This window comes from Antennarius striatus, chromosome 15 (assembly GCF_040054535.1).
Source record: "Antennarius striatus isolate MH-2024 chromosome 15, ASM4005453v1, whole genome shotgun sequence".
NCBI lineage: Eukaryota > Metazoa > Chordata > Actinopteri > Lophiiformes > Antennariidae > Antennarius > Antennarius striatus.
In genome coordinates, this window is record NC_090790.1 from 20,465,854 (window position 1) to 20,485,483 (window position 19,630).

General features: G+C 52.3%; 2 protein-coding genes across 4 annotated transcripts; both read left to right on the forward strand.

The window, feature by feature from the left end:
* The first annotated feature begins 592 nt into the window (after positions 1-592).
* On the forward strand, positions 593-6,619 carry zgc:73226 (uncharacterized protein LOC402792 homolog). Its single transcript, XM_068335532.1, has 6 exons — positions 593-748; positions 1,811-1,961; positions 2,033-2,111; positions 2,193-2,266; positions 2,991-3,137; positions 3,227-6,619. Exons 1-6 carry the CDS (start codon positions 691-693, stop codon positions 3,273-3,275), a joined length of 558 nt encoding a protein of 185 aa, XP_068191633.1. The 5' UTR covers positions 593-690; the 3' UTR covers positions 3,276-6,619.
* A 155-nt stretch (positions 6,620-6,774) lies between these two features.
* On the forward strand, positions 6,775-15,750 carry thbs4b (thrombospondin 4b). 3 transcript variants are annotated; one of them, XM_068335529.1, is made up of 22 exons: positions 6,775-6,987; positions 7,852-8,049; positions 8,874-9,124; positions 9,218-9,320; positions 9,397-9,479; positions 9,556-9,607; positions 9,687-9,838; positions 10,305-10,442; positions 10,537-10,614; positions 10,697-10,849; positions 10,926-11,225; positions 11,582-11,741; positions 12,482-12,600; positions 13,161-13,213; positions 13,293-13,486; positions 13,585-13,763; positions 13,831-13,879; positions 13,963-14,159; positions 14,233-14,405; positions 14,930-15,069; positions 15,239-15,302; positions 15,606-15,750. In XM_068335529.1, the coding sequence occupies exons 1-21, from the start codon at positions 6,906-6,908 to the stop codon at positions 15,295-15,297; spliced, it is 2,913 nt and encodes a 970-aa protein (XP_068191630.1). In that variant the 5' UTR covers positions 6,775-6,905; the 3' UTR covers positions 15,298-15,302; positions 15,606-15,750. The 3 variants fall into 3 exon arrangements, with proteins under 3 accessions (XP_068191630.1, XP_068191629.1, XP_068191631.1); XM_068335530.1 differs by having other exon boundaries at positions 6,777-6,987; positions 10,926-11,030; positions 11,118-11,225; positions 15,239-15,750; XM_068335528.1 differs by having other exon boundaries at positions 6,776-6,987; positions 15,239-15,750.
* Positions 15,751-19,630: the final 3,880 nt, after the last annotated feature.

Below are 19,630 nucleotides of genomic sequence, written 5' to 3' on the forward strand. Positions count from 1 at the left end.
CCCCCTGTTCTGGTCCAACCTGCATTTCGATGCTGTCTCGATTTTGTCACTACTGATAGACATCAGCTAACAAAGCTAACTAGCCTCCAGGCTAACCTGTATAATATTTGTTAATATGAATATTTGATCCCTCGTTCTTCGCCGTCAACGCGTTCCAGGAACCACACGCGATTAACGATTTCCACGATAGAGCAACAAACTATTGATCTTATTATTTACAGTAATTTAAACGTTCATGACCCCCCCAGCTGCTCATATAGCTGCTTCTTCCTCATCATGGGTCACGGGGGTTGCTACGGCGATAATAATATGAAATTATATGTTTTATTGTACAGTAACATGATATTATGTGTTTTATTGTACAGTAACATGATATTATGTGTTTTTAACGGTTTAATAGTGATTTCATGATTGTAATATTTGTGTCAGACAGACATAAAGTTCTGATTCACCTTTTTGAAGGTGTGGGTCCAAACAAACACACAAACAAGCGTCACGTGACACGCCCTTCTACCTGCCGGTCCGTGTTGACTTCCGCTCTGAGTCACGTGGGGAGGGGGGGGGGGGGACCGGGGATTAGCGGCGGGTTTTCCGTCACAACAAACACCGAAAGTACTGCAGAGCACCGCGGCTGTCCGCCTGTGGTCTCCGGTCGGAGGCAGCGCGTCTCCGGTTTCCGGTCCATCCGTCATGTCTCAGCCTCCGGCGGACGGACTCCACGGTGAGGGACGGCCCGCTGCTTCTCCCGGTAACATCACGTGCGTTTGTTTGTCGTTGCGCTCGTGACGTAGGTGTCGTTTACCCGCACGCGCGTGAAGCCGACAGGAACACTCGCGCCCGAATTTAATTTGTCAACATCGTGTGTTTGCTCATCGGCAGGTGTCGTGACGTCACGAAGGTGTGTCGTTGTTCCCTGACTCACCTGTTCATAGGCTACTTAAGACGTGATAAAGCGTCACTGAGGACGTCAGCTGAGGCGTGTGTGTGACGTCATGAAACAGGAAGTCGATCCTGTCCTTTAATTGACTGAATAAACCATCAGAAGAGAATTTAAATTTATCCTCAGATCCACAAACTGAAAGAGATTAGCGACTGATTTAAAGTAAAGCTGGTGAAATGTGTTGTTGTTGTTGTTGTTGTTGTTGTTGTTGTTGTCTTGTTTATCCCTCAGTCTGATGTAAACAAAGCAAAACAACTGGACGGTCGCCGGTTCGACTCCACGTTACGTAAAGCTGATCCAGGAAAAACACTTGTTATGTCATAACTCCCCTCTGTGCAACAAGAACTGGGGCATTGGCACAGTTTGCCCCCCCTCCCCCACCGGCTCTCCGTCCAATCACTTCACGACCTCCTGTTGTTGTTGTTGACGAGGCTTCGTAAACCAGACAACACAGTGGAATGGAGACGGCGGACGAGGACGTGTCGGCGGTTTGTGGTTGTGTCACAGGGATGGAGAGCATGATGGGGGGGGGCGAGCTAATCTGACAGAAATAAGGTCTTACGTAAGCGAGCGCGCTGTCAGCACGTGTTAGTCCAGCCTACCGGAGGAGAGCTCTTCCTGCTCACGCACCCTGTGAACCTGTGTGTGTGTGTGTGTGTGTGTGTGTGTGTGTGTGTGTGTTTCTGGTCGTGTGCAGAAGCACACGATGCAACATCAACAGAGGTTCAGTCTGAAGTCGCGTCAGGTCGTCTCCGTGTGCTGACACACCAACTTCCTGTCTGAACGAACCAATCACAATCCGTAACGGTGTTTCGCTCCCATTGGTGGGCTCAGCCCCGCCCCTCACGTGCTCTTCTGGTCTGTCCTCAGGCTCCTGGGTGGAGCTGGAGGGGGCGATGGCGGGCGTTAGCCACGGCGACGGCCAGGCGGGGCAGGAGGACGGTGCGGCCTCCAGCCTGCAGGGGGAGCTAGAGAGGATCCTCCTGGAGGCGCAGCTGGAGTGTGAGCGGACCCAAGACAGGTGTGAACCTGGCATCTCTCTAATAAACGATCTCCTGTCGCCCTTCCTCCTTTAACGTCTTCTGTCCTCAGTCCTCCTCAGTTGGGGGGGACCCCCCAGTCCTCCCAGGGACCCCCCAGCGAGACGGACGGCGACGGCGCCCCCCTGCAGGTGCATGTCGGGATCAGAACCTCTGCTGATCTGTGGAGGGTCGGGTGTTGATCTTGTGTTTTTGCTCACCTGGCGCTGCAGGACGGTGGGGGCCGGGGGGGGTTCACCGACTGGGTCTGGGACTGGTCCAGTCGACCCGAAAACGTCCCGCCAAAGTAAGAGTCCACTGCAGTCCTGCAAGGCCTTCAGTTTTATACGTCATTATGTTTGTGGAGAAGCTCTGCAGCTAAAGGAATGAACATTATTAGCTTAGCTTAGCTGACCTGTTCCCTCTAGCTTCGCCTCAGGACTCTCATACCTGCAGCTTAACCAGGGGTCATGACCTCTGACAGAGAAAACAAAATTCTTATTCCATAATAAACACGTTTTGATCTCTTGAAATTTTAATAAAAACACAGCAAGTTGAACGTCTGTTAAAAATGAATTATAAAGCTGAACTTAAATCATGTGACGCGTATTTTGAGTGATGAAAAATAAAAATAGTAAAATACAACTTTAATTGAATGTTTCAAGATTACGTTAATCTTCCAGTTTAAGAAATAAAACACACTTCAAATGTAAATTTTATATTTTATTTTCCGTTGCAGATAGAAAGATGAACCAAAAAGCACATGACTCAGGCAGCAAAGGGGATGAAAATGAGAGGATTACCTTGACCTTGAGAAAACTAGGTCAAGGTCAAATTTCTACTTTTGTACAGTTTTTTGCACATATCTGAGGAACCGGATAAAATAGAAAGGCGTTATATTCAGGTTATTTTCTCTGCCGCGCTCGACATTTAATGTTAAGTTCAATAAGTGTGTTTGAGGGGCGGGGCTGTGGGGGTCTCGTCTCCACGTTTGTCTCTCGTCGTCTCGTCGTCTCTCCTTCTCTCTGCAGAGAGTTTGTGTTCCAGCACCCGAAGCAGCAGCAGACACTCAGCATCAGGAGGACCCACGTGATGAAGAGGGGCATCTTCTCCTCTGATCTCCTCCTCATCCTCGGCCCGTCGCTGCTGGTGTCTCACCTGTTCATGCTGGGAGTCGGGTGAGGCGTGCCCCCCCCCCCCCTCCGGACCCGCTCCCCTCCGTCTGAACCTCGCTGGACGCCTTATTCATTACTTCTTCTTCATTCAGGATCTACATCGGGAAGCGATTGGCCGCCTCCACCACCAGCACGCTCTGACATCATTCACTCGTGCCCAATGAGGTCCTCCCTGCTGACCTCATGACCTCACCTGTCTGTACTGGTGTCTGTAGATGTTTTGGGCTCTGATTGGACGGACGCCAAACAACGAGGTCACTGTTGGGTAAAAGTTTGGACAACCATCTGAAAGACCGACCTGCTCCTAGCTAATGTGGGTGTGGCTACTGAATGTGGGCGTGGCTTTGTGGAGCGCTTGGCGTCCGACGAGGGCGATGATGATGTGATTAAACGTCCCTCCTCACACCTCCACCTGCCTCTGGCGTGTTCTGTTCTCCCGCGTCATGCCGGCACGCGTGTTGGTGACATCACAGCATCGGCGACCGTCTGCCTTCGTCATCTTCCTCTTCCTCGTCTCGTTTGTGGAAGCAGCTGCAGCCTCGTCCCGTCCAGGTGGGGGTTTTACTGCTTTCCCGTAAAGCAGGACTTCCTGTTCGCACCTCGTTGGGTTCTGAACCCGCCGCCGCTCCGGCTGTTTGATGCCAGGCGTCCAGCTGCGCTCGTGAACTCAACGCCTCCTGGTTCCCACTCACATTTGTCCTGGATTCACCCCCCAACCTGTCCGGTGGTGATTGGTGGGAGTCAGAACGCAGGTCGGTGTGCATTACGTCTGTGGGCGGGAATCGATCCAAACCCCTTCCTGTCCTGAAGCGGGTGAAGAAATCCCTCCACTTCCTGGACGACGTGTCAGGTTGTCCGTCTGTCTCTGGGAAAAACATTACTCCCCCCCCCCCGTGATGCATAACACACGAACTGGACAGGAGCGTTCACACCAGGATCCAACAGGATCCATTTGAACCACATGGAGCCGCTTCCCGTCCAGACCGGCGGAACAGGAGAACAGGGTGACGTGATGTCGCCACCGCAGAGGAAGTGGGTTGGCGTTTCAGACGGGGGGGAATTTCCTGCTGTAACACGAGTGGGTCTGAACCCCCGACCGCACCGTCCCGGTCCAGACGGACCCGGCCTCAGGGTGATTGATGGAGCGAGGCGGTGCTGATGACCCTGATTGGTCGGGTTCAGGTCTGACAGGAAATGAGACGAGGGAATATTTCTGACGTTTCGGGGTTGTGAGGCGTTTAAGGACCGGTCCAGGGTGAGGCGTTTAGGGACCGGTCCAGGGTGAGGCGTTTAGGGACCGGTCCAGGGGTGAGGCGTTTAGGGACCGGTCCAGGGGTGAGGCGTTTAGGGACCGGTCCAGGGGTGAGGCGTTTAGGGACCGGTCCAGGGGTGAGGCGTTTAGGGACCGGTCCAGGGTGAGGCGTTTAAGGACCGGTCCAGGGTGAGGCGTTTAGGGACCGGTCCAGGGTGAGGCGTTTAGGGACCGGTCCAGGGTGAGGCGTTTAGGGACCGGTCCAGGGTGAGGCGTTTAGGGACCGGTCCAGGGTGAGGCGTTTAGGGACCGGTCCAGGGTGAGGAGGTTTAGGGTGTTTTTGATCCCTAATAAGTACAAGGGGCGGGGTTTGATCCTAAATGAGTTGAGGGGTGGGGTTTGATTCTAAATGAGTGTGCGAGGCGGGGTTTGATCCTGAGTGATGTCACACACCCATAGTGGGGGTTGATAGTACGTCTGTCCATAAGGGGGGGGGTTGCGTGGAGGCCGGAGCAGCAGCTGCGTGAGGTTGAAGTCACGCTCCACACATGGCGAAAGCATCAGCCGCTGCTTTTACTCTCCAGGGGGTGGTGGGGGGCTCTGTAGGGGCCCCCACTGGGAACTGAAAACTTCACGCTGAAACTAATTGATGTTTGCGCCGCCGTCATCAATCAGGTCTATGTTCCAGAGCCTCTGAGTGATTCCAGAGGCTGCTGTGAAGTGGGGGGGGTCCAGGAATCAAAGAAACGGTTTCCTGTCATTTTCTGGTTTCCTGTTTGAGTGTAAAACTCTCTCTGTCTTCATGAGCCCCTCCAGGCAGACGTGACTCCATCACCATCCAGAACGCTCTGGCGGCGCCGCGTCCCTCAAGACGTCGTGCTCCCGACACATTTCCTGATTCATCGTGAACGTCTGACTTTTGCTTTGTAATTCGTGTCCATGCCCTCCGTGACGCGTTGGACGATTCCAGGAAACCCGACAGCTTCATCCAACGTGACGCCAGTCTGGCTGCGGAGCCACCATCCTGAATCCGTGAACCATCTATTCAGCTTCTGCCTCCAGTCCAGGGTTACAACCCGTCTAATGCCCCAGACGCTGCCAATTCAATGCTGTCATTGAATTGGGGTTTGGAGCGAGTTGCCCTCCTCCAAACGGGGCGGGGTTGTGATCGATGAGGTGTTGGATCGGACTCCTCCCTCCTCAGGTGAGACCGGGCCGAGCAGACTAACGGTCACCAGCTGTGGTCGTCTGGGGCTCTGATGGACGCCCTGATGAAAGGCCGTGTTGTGGCGAGCAGCCTTCACGTGGTCAGAGCCGTTTGTTTCCTTTGGCTCCAAACGGTTTCCTCAGACGCTCGGCGTCCACAAATCTTTCTCATTTATGCCAGAAAACATCACGTCAAGACGAGTTCTGTCTTTAAATCCATCGCTTCGTGTCGTTTCTGGCAGGAATCATAAACGCTGGACCTGACGTGAGCGAAGCGGCTGTTTTGGATCATATAATTACTATAATTATACGTCTGATGAATAAATCAATCTGAGTGATTTTGTTTTTGAGGCAAAACAGCAGAAGTTGATTAATTTTCTTCTCTTTCTTTCTGGATCGGTTCTAGAAGGCGTCCCTTAAACCCTCTAATCCTCCTGCCTCAGATCATCTGGGTTCTGGTCGTCGTGGTTACGGCAGAGCTAATCTTCAGAACCCTGAGGCCTGTGTGGCGGTATCACACGTGACCCAGGAGGGAGATGTCATCATGCGTGTGGGCGCGCCCGTCTGACCTCATGTGGGCCGCCGGCGCCGACCCGCAGCTGGAACGACCCGGTGGATCCAGAACCTGAATCACCGTGGAAACACACAAGGAGGGCGCCCCCGTCGGGACCTGGAGGGGGTCCAGATCGGACCGTGGGAACACCTGTGGTAAACATGTGGAAACTATGACTCATGCGCTGCTGCCTGTTGCCATGGAGACCAGTGTTTACCCCCTTAAAGTGGGAACATCGTCTGGCACCCGCAGAGCCTGGGCTTTTATTGGGGAGCGGGGAGTCGGGATGCAAACATCGGGGGTGGGGGTGGGGGGCAGACACGCTGACGACCAGGAAGTGGTGGTCTGAGGCCCCGCCCACTGCTTCACACAGCCCGTTAAAGGCGGGGCTTCCTGAACGCTCATTTCCGGAGGATGATGACGACAGGGGGGTCACATCTGATCCCTGGAAGGAGAGTGACATGAACGTTACCCCCGGCGACAGGAAGAGTGTGTTCTGAGTCCCCCCCCCCGGTCACTCCTTCTCTACATGGGGCCGTCTGAGGAAGCTTTGAAGGCAGTTTCAGGCCCTCATGCTCCTCCTTCTGCTCGACTCCTACAACCCCCCCACCCCCACCCTGTTCACACACACACACACACACACACAAAAGCAGCTTCTGTTCGGCTCACCATGACATTCTCCTCTCCCCCCTGACTGAAGGAGGACGCTCCGACTAGAGACCCGTCCAGGACGCGATCCGGAGCCGGCTGAGGACACGACATGGTGGGGGTTCGGACGGTCCTGGCTATCGCCTGGACGCTGCTGGGGGCTCTGGGCTCCTACGTGGACGCCCAGGCTCTGGGTGAGTCACAACTATTTAACGGGTCACTGGCGGGTGTTTCCACAGACCAGAACCTGTAGGGGGGGGGGGATCTGCATGCAGACAGGATCAGACCTGGGGAGGGAATGAAAGCTAGATACCCCCTTTTACCTGAGACAGGAGATAAACAACAACTTGGACCCTCCTGACCGTCTCTTTACCGCCGAGTCGACTCGTCCTGGTTTTCCCGTCTGGTCCCGGCGAGGTCACACACATGGGAACAATCAGACACACTCCGCTCCCCACACACACACACACACACACACACACACACACACTCAAACCAGCGCTTCAGAATTCACCACCTGATGGCGTCGCCTTCACGCACCCGTTTTCAGTCTGAAGCCTTTTCACCGCTTCGCAGCAAATGCTAACGGACTGCTAGCGTTTAGCGGCTGAAGCCGTTAGCGTCAGAGAGCCGTAAGTGGCCCTCAGGGGCCGCCGGAGACCGGAGCTCATTACCAGGTGGCCCGTGAACACACTGGAATGTTCTGGCGAGCCGGCGGCGGCGTCAGTTAGCGGCTAGCGGGTCCACGTGCTGACCCAGAGCTGGTCTCGTGTTAACCCTTTGGAGCTCTGCTCCCATTGGTCGGTTCCTCGTGTTGGTTTGTTTGAAGGTCGTTCTGATGCTGATGGTCGTGACATCATCGGCGTGACCAATGGAGGGTTTGGCCACACCTCCATCGATCCGCGCGGCGTGAAGGGGGGCGGGGCTGTCATGGAGGGGTTAATCAGGGGGTGTTGAACATCTAAACCCGACCGGCACCACGCCTCATGACGTCACTGGGTCACTGGCTCCTCCTCCTGAGGTGATGTCATTCACCCCCCCTCCCTCTCTCCCTCCAGTCTACGACCTGCTCACCTCCCCCGACTGCCTGCCGGACCTCCTGCAGGGGGGGCTGGCGGGACAGGGGGTGGACGAGGCCTTCATCCTGACCACCTTCAAGCTGCAGCCCAAGACCGGGACCTCGGTGTTCGGCCTGTACAACCCCCGGGACAACAGCAAGCACCTGGAGTTCACCGTGATGGGGAAGCTCAACAGAGGTAGGAGGGGCTGGGGGGCAGCAGGGGGGGGGGGGCATTTCTGTCTGAACCCACAGGAGTTAACACGAGACTCTGCCCCCCTCCCCATCTGGGCGTCTCATGTGTTTCATGTTTGCGTGTTTCTGGCTTCCAGCTGCTGCAGCTGTTAGCATTTAGCAACAACAAAAATCAAGGAGTCCACCTGATTAGCAGCTAGCTGGCTAGCATCAGATCTGAGCCCCATTGGCCGTCAGCGTTTCAACCTGTCGTCCTGTTGGAGATGCGATCAGACGAGCGTGGAGGACGACTGGGAGACGGACGGAAACAATCCAATCCACTTTCTGCCTTTTGGCTTCGCTCTAAAAAAAGCAGTTGACAAGAAATATGTGAGTTTAAAGAGACGCTTTTAATCAGGAACAAAGGGAAATGGTGATGCTGCTAGATCTGACTTCCTGCTCAGCTGATTTGAGGCTAAATAAACCAGATGAGGCCCTGCAGGACGGCCCAGGTGAGGAAATCAAGCGCTCTTTGAAGTCGAGGCAAAATGACAGGTTGTATTATTATTAGTGTGCACCAATCAACCAGTGAGTGACGATGGGCGGGACATGTGAGGAGGAGGACACGCCTTTGATCACATACCTGCTGACATATACGGGCGTTACTATGGTTACCAAAATACTCCGGTTATATCACCTCCTTAAAAGGTGATCGTGACGGTATGCTGGTTGGTGATTGGTCCGTTGGCCTTGAGTTTTATCCCACATCGACTTCTGCGTTTCCCACAATGCATTGCGGGAAACGCTGCGGGTGTTTCAGACAGTCTGAACGCTGCTTGTTGCTCACAGCCGTGTTGCGCTACCTGAGGACGGACAAGAGGATGACCTCGGTGACCTTCAACAACCTGGTGCTGGCGGACGGGCAGCAGCACCGGCTGCTGTTCCACCTGAAGGGGATGCGGCAGCAGGGCCCGGGGGGGGTGGAGCTGCACCTGGACTGCCGGCTGGTGGAGACGATCAGGGACCTCCCAGCTGCCTTCCAGGGTCTGCCTGCAGGCTACGGGCTGGTGGAGCTGAGGACCATGCAGCCCCGAGACCAGGTGACCACCGCTCCCCTCATTACCATACAATAGTGAATAGACGGGACGCGGTCCAAAGGTTCTGGACGGTTCTGACCGGTCCTATTCTCACAGGAGAGTCTCGATGAGCTCAAGCTGGTGGTGGGAGACTCGTTCGAGAACGTGGCCTCCTTGCAGGAATGCCATTTCCAACAAAGAGACTCCGTTCAGACTCTGGGTAAGGTCCTGCCGGGGGAAGGACGGCCAGATGATTCAGAGGGACGTGACCCTTTCCCCCGTTCCCTTTCTCGTAGGGATCAACACCAAGCAGCTGTCCAATCAGATGCTGGAGTTAACGAAGGTGATAAACGAACTGAAGGACGTCCTCATCCAGCAGGTAACGCCACGCCATCGCCGGTTCCTTCCTCCGGAGCTCCAGGCTTCCGGTCTGACGTTTTACGTTTGACCCGCAGGTCAAAGAGACGTCGTTTCTCAGGAACACCATCTCCGAGTGTCAGGCCTGCGGTAAGATCCCAGTCACCCACCGTCTGATGCTCCTGCAGACACAGGAGGAACTGGACCGTCTCCCCTTTGGTCTCTGAAGGTCTCGGAGGGACGGAGGAGCTGAAGCAAACCTGTGGCCCCGGCATCTGTTTCCGTGACGATATGTGCATAGAGACGGAGGAAGGCGTCGAGTGTGCGCCGTGTCCCGACGGCTACACCGGAGACGGTTTCAGCTGCGACGACGTGGACGAGGTTAGAGTCAGCGGTGCTGCCCCTGCAGGGGTTGTGGCAGAAAGAGGAACTGCAGGATGATAGTTGGATATGGTGAAGCGTGTTTGTTCTGTGTGACCAGACGACAACGACTCCAACAAGGTGTCAGCCAAGACTGCTGCAGGTTTAGCTGCAGGTTTAGCATCGAGTTTAGCTTTGGGTTTAGCCTCAGGTTCAGCTGCAGGTTTAGCATCGAGTTTAGCTGCAGGTTTAGCCATGGGTTTAGCTGCAGGTTTAGCTGCAGGTTTAGCTGCAGGTTTAGCCGTGGGATTAGCTGCAGGTTTAGCTGCAGGTTTAGCTGCAGGTTTAGCCGTGGGATTAGCTGCAGGTTTAGCTGCAGGTCCGACTGAAGACAAACTCCACTCATGTGTTTTGTTGGTGGTGCTTTCCTGTTTTCTAACCGGCGGTGTCGACGGCACCTGAAGGCGACGTGTGCTTCTTCCTGCAGTGTCAGTTTAACCCCTGCTTCCCTGGAGTGAAGTGCGTGAACACCGCCCCGGGTTACCGCTGTGAAGCCTGTCCAATGGGCTTCACCGGGCTGCCGGTTGAGGGGGTGGGCGTGCTGTATGCCCAGGCCAACAAGCAGGTAGAAGAACGGATGAAAGCTGGTTTAAACAGACCAATGAGCACTCCACTCTAACACGTCGGCCATCTTGAATCGGTCGTTCTGCTTCCACCAGGTGTGCGACGACATCGACGAATGCAAGGGACCCAACAACGGCGGCTGCACGCCGGACTCGCTGTGTCACAACTCCGTGGTAAGACCGCTGTCAGATAACCGAGTGCTAGTCGCGTCCCGTGAGGGGCCGTCCTGGAAACGGCATCCCCTCCGTCCTGCAGGGGTCGTACCGCTGCGGAGGGTGCAAGACGGGCTTCACCGGCGACCAGGTGAGCGGCTGCAGGCCGGAGGTCGGCTGCGGCAGCAACCTGAACAACCCCTGTGACATGAACGCCGAGTGCAGCGTGGAGCGGGACGGCTCCATCTCCTGTCAGGTGGGGTCACAGGTCCTGGACACACACACACACACACACACACACACGCTCTGAACGCCTCGTCTCGTCCCGTCAGTGCGGGATTGGCTGGGCCGGGAACGGGTACCTGTGTGGGAAGGACACCGACATCGACGGATACCCCGACGAGAAGCTCAGGTGCAAAGATCCAAGCTGCAAGAAGGTAGGCGGATCGGCCGACGGTCGGCGAACGCAACGTCGTTTAGAAAAGCGAGGCTTTGCGTATTCATGGGCCGTCGTCTCCTCACAGGACAACTGCGTCTACGTTCCCAACTCCGGTCAGGAAGACGCCGACCGGGACGGGCAAGGGGACACCTGTGATGACGACGCCGACGGCGACGGCATTCCGAACGAGCAGGTGGGGGGGACACGTGTTCACGCTGACTACGATAAACAATATTAATGAAATTATCGTCATGACAACAGATGCCTTTGAACCGTCTTGGGCGGGGCAGCGGGAGATCGTTCAAATGTGGACGTGAACTAAAAGTTGATTAAAAATAAAGTGGCCCTCCAGGGTCACACCTGACGTCGTCCATTCATTCACGGGGGGGTTTGCTGGAGCCCATCCCAGCTGACATTATCATGAACATATTTTAAAATCGACATTGCTCATTCATTTAATCGTAATGTTAATGTTTCAGAATGCAGGCTGGAGCGACTTTAGGTGTGGGGGGGTTTGCCTTTAAGCGCGGTGTGGGTGTTTGTCTGCAGGACAACTGCTGGCTGAAGCCCAACGTGGAGCAGAGGAACAGCGATAAGGACGGCCACGGCGACGCCTGCGACAACTGTCGCACAGTGGAGAACCCCGACCAGCGAGACACCGACGGCGACGGCAAAGGGGACGCCTGCGACGACGACAAGGACGGGGACGGTAATGGATGACGTCGCAGCGCCGACACTCGTGTGTTGTCACCGGCCTCACAGGAGGTGGCGCCCAGAATGGTCCCAGAACCTTCAGATAGTGGAGAAGCAGGCAGACGCCCTTTAAAGTAAATTAAAAATCCCTCTGAGTCCTAAAAGAGAAATATATGGCTGTGGTGTGGATGTCCTGAAAATGCAAGGTGAGGCAAGAGATGCCAAACTGAAAAAAAATATTTATTTTTTTTAAAAAGCTAAGTTCAGTGGCCGCCTGACCCAGAGCCAAACTTTAATCATTCTCCGGTGTGATTGCTCCTCAGAAAACCCCCCAGGAGAGAAGATGCCTTCTTATCGCTTCTGCTTAACCTTTATAAATTTGTGCTGCTGCTGCCTCCATGCAAAGAATAAGAAACAGCTTCTGAGCTCCAGTTTCTGCTCGGCTGCGTAGCAAAGGCAACAGTGTCATCTAGTGGCGGAAGTTGGAACAACACCGTATTCTGTTTTAATTACTATGCATCAATCAAATTACTTTAAATTCCCTGTTTGACTCCACAGTGTAAATTTCTCAACATGAAACCTACCTGAACGTAAAAAACAGATCTTGTTCGTTCTAATGCATTATTTTGATTGATTTTCAAAATAAAAGCTCAGGTGTGGTGAATAAAATCGATGAACTTTATATCTGTGTGTCGGTAACGTTTAGTGAAGGAACGTCATCACTAACTGTCTCCTGTCTTGTGCTCTGGCCAACAGGCCTGAAGAACTTCCTGGACAACTGTCCCCTGGTCCAGAACAGAGACCAGCAGGACCGGGACGCAGATGGGGTGGGAGACGCCTGCGACAGCTGCCCCGACATCCCCAACCCCAACCAGGTGGGTCAGAACCAGAACTGGAACCCGGATGAAGACATTTTGTACCATTTTAAATGAAATGATGTTACAGAGAAATATTGTTCCATTCATCAGGGGACTAATTATTGATTATAATTCAGTTGAGTTTCCATCACAAGTAGTGAAGGGTTAAACTTAATTCCATCCGAAGCTCAAAATATTTGGGAAAAATTTTGGAAAATGTGACAAAATATTTTCAAAATTTCTCCATCAATTCTCTTCCAGCTCCTCAGACCTAGAGTTATATTCTACTACTATTTATTGTTATTTTAGTTTTTTTAACCTCGATCTAGATATTTTTCATTGTTATTATTTATTTTATATACATCAGGATTTATTTATTCAATTTTTAATCTTGATATTATCATTGATATATCATTTATTGTTATTTTAGTTTTTTTAATCTAGATCTCGATTTATTTTTTATTATTATTTAGTATTTTAGTGTTTTTAATCTACATTTACATTTCTCCTGTGACCCCTTGGAGACGTCCGGGGGTCAAACTGAAGCCAACTTCACGTTGAATTCTTTCTGCTTTCAGTCGGACGTGGACAACGACCTGGTGGGCGACTCCTGCGACACAAACCAGGACAGGTGAGCGTGTTTTTTTGTCCTGGGACACGCGTGTGCTGACGTCATCTGATCATGTGACACCCCACCCCCCACCCCCTAGTGATGGCGACGGTCACCAGGACTCCAAGGACAACTGCCCCCTGGTGATCAACAGCTCCCAGCTGGACACGGACAAAGACGGCCTCGGTGACGAGTGCGACGAAGACGACGACAACGACGGCATCCCGGACGTGGTGCCGCCCGGGCCCGACAACTGCCGGCTGGTCCCCAACCCGGAGCAGACGGACGACAACAGTGAGTCCAGAACACAGAGGTGGAGCCTAACCCGTCTGTAACCGGCGGTAATGGGGAGGGGAGTGGTTTCATTTGAACGCCACGCCTCTCCCCCTCAGACGACGGCGTGGGCGATATCTGCGAGTCCGACTTCGACCAGGACAAAGTGATCGACCGGATCGACAACTGTCCCGAGAACGCCGAGGTCACGCTGACCGACTTCAGGGCCTATCAGACGGTGGTGCTGGATCCCGAGGGCGACGCCCAGATCGACCCCAACTGGGTGGTGTTGAACCAGGTCAGCTGACCCTGAGTGTTTCTGCGTCCTCCTTGGGGGGTTTTTCACACAGCTTCTGTCCTCACAGGGGATGGAGATCGTCCAGACCATGAACAGCGACCCGGGCCTTGCCGTAGGTGAGCCACGCCCCCTTCAGGTCGGTAATCACCAAATGCTCGACGGTGCGCTCGGTAACGGTGGCCTCGCTCGCCGCTTTCAGGTTACACCGCCTTCAGCGGCGTGGACTTCGAGGGCACCTTCCACGTCAACACGGTGACCGACGATGACTACGCCGGCTTCATCTTCGGCTACCAGGACTCCTCCTCGTTCTACGTGGTGATGTGGAAGCAGACCGAGCAGACCTACTGGCAGGCCACGCCCTTCAGGGCGGTGGCCGAGCCCGGCATCCAGCTGAAGGTACGCGCGGCGTCCGGTCCGACTTCCTGTTGACGTGTCGGCTCCCTGGACTCACCCCCCCTCCTGCCCTCAGGCGGTGAAGTCCACATCAGGCCCCGGGGAGCACCTGAGGAACTCCCTGTGGCACACCGGTGACACCAACGACCAGGTCCGCCTCCTCTGGAAGGACCCGCGGAACGTGGGCTGGAAGGACAAGGTGTCCTACCGCTGGTACCTGCAGCACCGGCCGCAGGTCGGCTACATCAGGTAGGACCAACCCGCAGAGCACCCCCCCATCTGGCACTGTCTGTTATTATTATTTCAATTTTTTCATCTATTTATTTATCTTTTTTTTTCATTATTATTTACATCATTTGAGTTTTTTTAATCTAGATCTCATTTTATATTTTATGATCATTTATTATTTTAGGTTTTTTTTAAAAATCTGGATCTAGATTTATTTTTTACAATCATTTATTATTTTCGTTTATTTAATCTAGATCTAGATTTATTTTTAGGATTATTTATTATTTTATTTATTTTAATCTAGATATATTTTTTATTATCATTTACTATTTTACTTTTGTACTCTACATCTAAATTTATTTTTATGATCATTTATTTTAGTTTTTTTTATCTAGATTTGCATTTATATTTTATTATCATTTATTATTTCAATTTTCAATCTAGATTTATATTTTATTATCACTATTTTAGTTTTTTTAATCTCGACCTAGATATATTTTTTACCGTCATTTATGTTGATAATAAAACCCCCCGGATCTGTCCAGGGCCCGCTTCTACGAGGGCACCGAGCTGGTGGCCGACTCGGGCGTGACCATCGATACGACCATGAGAGGAGGACGGCTCGGCGTTTTCTGTTTCTCTCAAGAAAACATCATCTGGTCCAACCTCAGATACCGCTGCAACGGTAAGCCCCGCCCATCATCACCACACCACCCCTGATTGGTTCAGGTGTGACGTGACAGGTTAAATGGGGGTGGGGCTAGCTCGCCGTGACGTTGTTCTGTCGTCACCGAGGTGTGACTCATGTGTTTACTTCCTGTCTCCGCCCACTCCCCCCTTCACCCCCCCTCCAGACACCATCCCAGAAGACTTCCAGGAGTTCAGCGCTCAACACACTGGAGACTCGCTCTAAAGAGGGTGTGTGTGTGTGTGTGTGTGCGCGTGTGTGTGTGTGTGTGTGTGTGTGTGTGTGTGTGTGTGTGTGTGTGTGTGTGTGTGTGTGTGTGTGTGTGTGTGTGTGTGTATGTGTGTGTGTGTGTGTGTGTGTGTGTGAGTGTGTGTCTTCCTGTTTAATCACCATCAGCTGTTTGTGTTCAATGTTGTAAAATATTATTTTTTAACAAACTTAGTGAAACAAAATCCAGTCACATGACCTGCGGTCACATGACCCGCGGTCACATGCTGGGTCCACCTGAACCGGTTCTCCTGTTTCTGGTCCAGCTGAGCATTCCTGCAGGTCGATGGTGAACCGTGTGGACTCACCAGGACCAGTTAGTCTCCAGGTGGTTGTGTTCTCTCTCCGTCCTTCAGCGTTTAGAATCGTAGTCGTGAACCGGGTCCAAATAAAGGCTTTAGAACCTACAGACCCTCCGTCTGAACGTGTCGCTGCTGATTTCTGTTGGTTCCTCTAACGTAGAACACAGTAGAACCACACAGTAGAACCACACAGTAGAACCACACAGTAGAACCACACAGTAGAACCTGTGAAGAATCCACACATTGTCATGTTTCAGGAGGAGATCTCATTGTGTTTTCACTTCCTGGATCAGCCTTGGAAGGCAGGAAAAGGAGGCGGAGCTTAAAGACGACTGGCACCAGGTTCCTGTCCAATGAGAGACCTGAACTGCTCAACCGGTTAACCTACCGGTAGGATACGGGTTGACAGTCTTCCTCCTCCTCCTCCTCCTCCTCCTCGTCCTGGGCCTTCGTCCCAAATGTCTGTTCTGCTTCTATTCTGGGCTCGGCTGCCAGCGCCGCCAGAAACACAACCTCCATTTGCATAAGGAGATGCGTAACGGCAGCAAGGGGGGGGGGGTGGCTTGTTGAAGGGCATCATGGGATTATGATGAAGGATTCTCAGATCGTTGTCTCCAGCCCACGGTGACGGATGACGACCTCTGACATCTTTCACGCCTCAGCGTCAGTCCAGAAGAAGAAACGGTCCTCCTGAGTCAGAACGGATCAGCGTCACTCGGACGTTCCTCGTGTCATCCGTCGTGTCGCCCGTCGTGTCGTCCATCACGCCCTCCTCTCATCCTCCATCAGCGGTTTGCACGTGGCCTTTCTGCCTGTCTGCTCTCGTCCTCCTCATTTCCTCTGAGAGCCCCGCCATCTGCTGACTTCCTGTGGCTCCCCGGGACAGGGAGCCAGAGGTCCAGATGGCGGCGGTCAGAGGGAACGCTCCCCAGGAGCGTTGGGACGATGGTCCTGATGGTGGAGCAGGTCCAGAGTGTCTCCTGTCTCACTGTCAGCTTCATGACATAAAGATGTCAGGTCTAAACGGTAAATATTCCCCCTCCAACATGCAGGAGCTTCTTTCAGCCAGCAGAGGGCAGCACCGCCCGACGAAAGGAACAACGTCAGTTCCTGCACGAAAGTCTGATGAAGCTGAGGAGAATATTGATTAGATGTGAATGATTTGAGGTTCTTATCAGATACAGCCCTAAAACAAGGTAGTGAGAGACTGTAACATCCTGCGACACCCCTGAATTCAACATTTTACCTAGTTTCCTCAAGGTCAAGGTCATCATCTCATGTTCCTCCCCTCTGCTGCCTGAGTCATGTGCTTTTGGTTCGTCTTTCTGTCTGAACGGTTGTGGAGACATTTGGTGGACGGACGGACGGACACACCAACACTGACGTTACCACACATCACTGCTGTGAAGCGGGATTAAAAAACTTTTGTTTTTTATAATCATTTCTCTGTTTCTTCTCATTTCTGGCGTCTCTCCTCACCTCAGATGTCTGCTCAACCGTTAGCCTCCACCTCTCTTCTGTCATCTCCCGTCATGTCGTCGCTTGATCTGATTGATTGATTGATTGATCGTTCGGTGAGCCCATCTGGCTCCGTTTCTTTCCACGACTACATGTTTGTGTGCTCTGGTTGTGTTGAGTGGCTCCAGTCCCCCCCCGCCCCCCCTGTGGACGTGTGGGAGGCAGAACGTTGGGTGAGAGGGTGAGAAGGTGTGAGACGACAGACTGAGTGAACCTGAAAATCAGAACGTCTCGTTTTCTGTCCAACCAGACAAACAACAAACCGACTCGTTATGAAAGACCAATCAGAATCTACTTCCTCTGCGTTCCGTCTGAACCAGAAACTCCTGAAACGTTCGATCTTTAATATTCTGAAGGCGGTGGAGAGACGGGTGGACTTTTCTCTTATCCACCAGAGTCTGGAAGAGGGTAAAATAAAATCCGTGGCTGAAATGTTTGATCTGGACAAAGAGACCATCGATGAAATGCTGTTCTTTGTGCGTAAATGGCACAGACAGCTGCCAATCACCTGTGGGATTAAAACCAGTCACGACTCCAGTGGAAACACCTGTACTGGACGCACAATGGCTACGATCGATTGGCGGGAGAAGTGCAAACTTGATGGCACACACACACACACACACACACACACACACACATTGCACTTGAACCCTGTGAATAGAAAGTGGGACACTGGCAGCAGAAAATAGTGTGTGATGAATATTTTACTGCTGGCGATGTGAGAAAACCAAGCAACACCACGGGAACACTGGGCTGTCCATCATCCTCTCAGAATAACGGTGTCAGTTCTGCTTGGAGCCTCAATTAGCATCTCTTCTCAGCGACGGGTGATGGATGGATGGATGGATGGATGGATGGATGGATGGAGAGCTCTAACGTGTGAAAGGCACAGACTGTTCCCGTGGGCAGGAAGGAGGACTTCTATGTTGGGATCTGCTCTGATTCACTCCGTCGGAGCTGGAGCTGCGATCTGACGCTCCGGGCTCGACGTGTTCCAACCAAATATGTCCCTGTTTCCTGTAAGACGAAAGGAGAATCCCCAGGAAACTCCGTCCCCCATTGGACAGTTGCAGCATCACACCAGGAAGCATGGCCATGTATGTACCGTCGCCGTGACATCGGTCCGTATCCATGGCCACCGGCGTCTCGGCGTCTCGGTCTGGTAGGATGAGGAGTTTCATGTCTGAATAGAAACATGGTGATATTCATCATGAAAGAGAGAAACGGATCCATCTATTTATTCACGTCCTGAGATGAAGATGATCAGAATCACCGTCTAGTTTCTACTTTTCCTCCTCGCTTCTGATTCAGAAAGAAATGAAGTAGAAACAGTTCATATTCATTCCTTTACTCATCCCTTCTTTTTCCTTCCATGTCAACTTTTTCTTGCGTTTCTTAACTCAAAAAAAAACAACGGAAACATCTAAAGGGAGAATAGAATATCAAATCAAAGTGTTGAGTGCTGCTGCTTTAGTACGTTAATAAAAACAGAAACACCCAAGAAGACTCCAAAGAAATTATAATAACTAGTTAGAAATAAAGGAAAAAATATACAAGATATATAAACAATAAGTGAAGTTTTCAGGGGTCAGGGGTCAGTGGTCTGGCTCCCACCTCGTCTCTGCAGGGATCTGTACTTTGAGGTTTTGGGGGCTGCAGATGAATGCATGCAGGGTTTGACGGAGATGTTTACATCTCTAAAGAACTTATACATTCACCAGGAACGGGAGGTCCGGCCTCATCCCAACGGCTCTCGTTGGCGTCCATCTGCCCCCGATGGCCCCCATCTGCCCCCGTCAGTCTCCTGTCTTTCTGGGTGAGGAAAACGGTTCCAGTAACACAACGTGTTCAGACACATGACAGGTTCAGCTGTTGGAGCGAACGACGGTCGTCTGGAGGCGGTCGCCGGGCAGAACTGTGTGGTCGCCAACATCACCTGATGGTTTCCAGGACGACGGAACGACACCGGCTCAGTGGAGCGGGTCTGGTCCAACCCAGCCCCCCTATGACCAGGGTCCGACCCCCCCCCCCCCTATGACCAGGGTCCAATCCTGCCTTTACCTCCATGAGCATCGCCCTGGAGTTCCACCTTAAACGACCTACTCCTCAGGTCATTTAAGGTGGAACTGCAGCAGCAGAGCTGAACACGGAGGGGCCCCCACCTGGAGACAACAAGGAGTCGTCTGAGGACACTGAGTCTGGTGGGGGGGGAGACGCCACCCCCCCCCAGCAGGCTCGGTACCGTCTGTGTGTTTAGACCGACCAGATGTTGTTGTTTATTATTATCATTATTATTATTATTATTATTATTATTATTATTATTATTATTATTATTATTATTATTATTATTATTATCATTATTATTATTATTATTAATATTATTATCATCATCATCATCATCATCATCATCATCATCATCATTATTATTATTATTATTATCATTATTATTATTGTTGTTGTTGTTGTTGTTT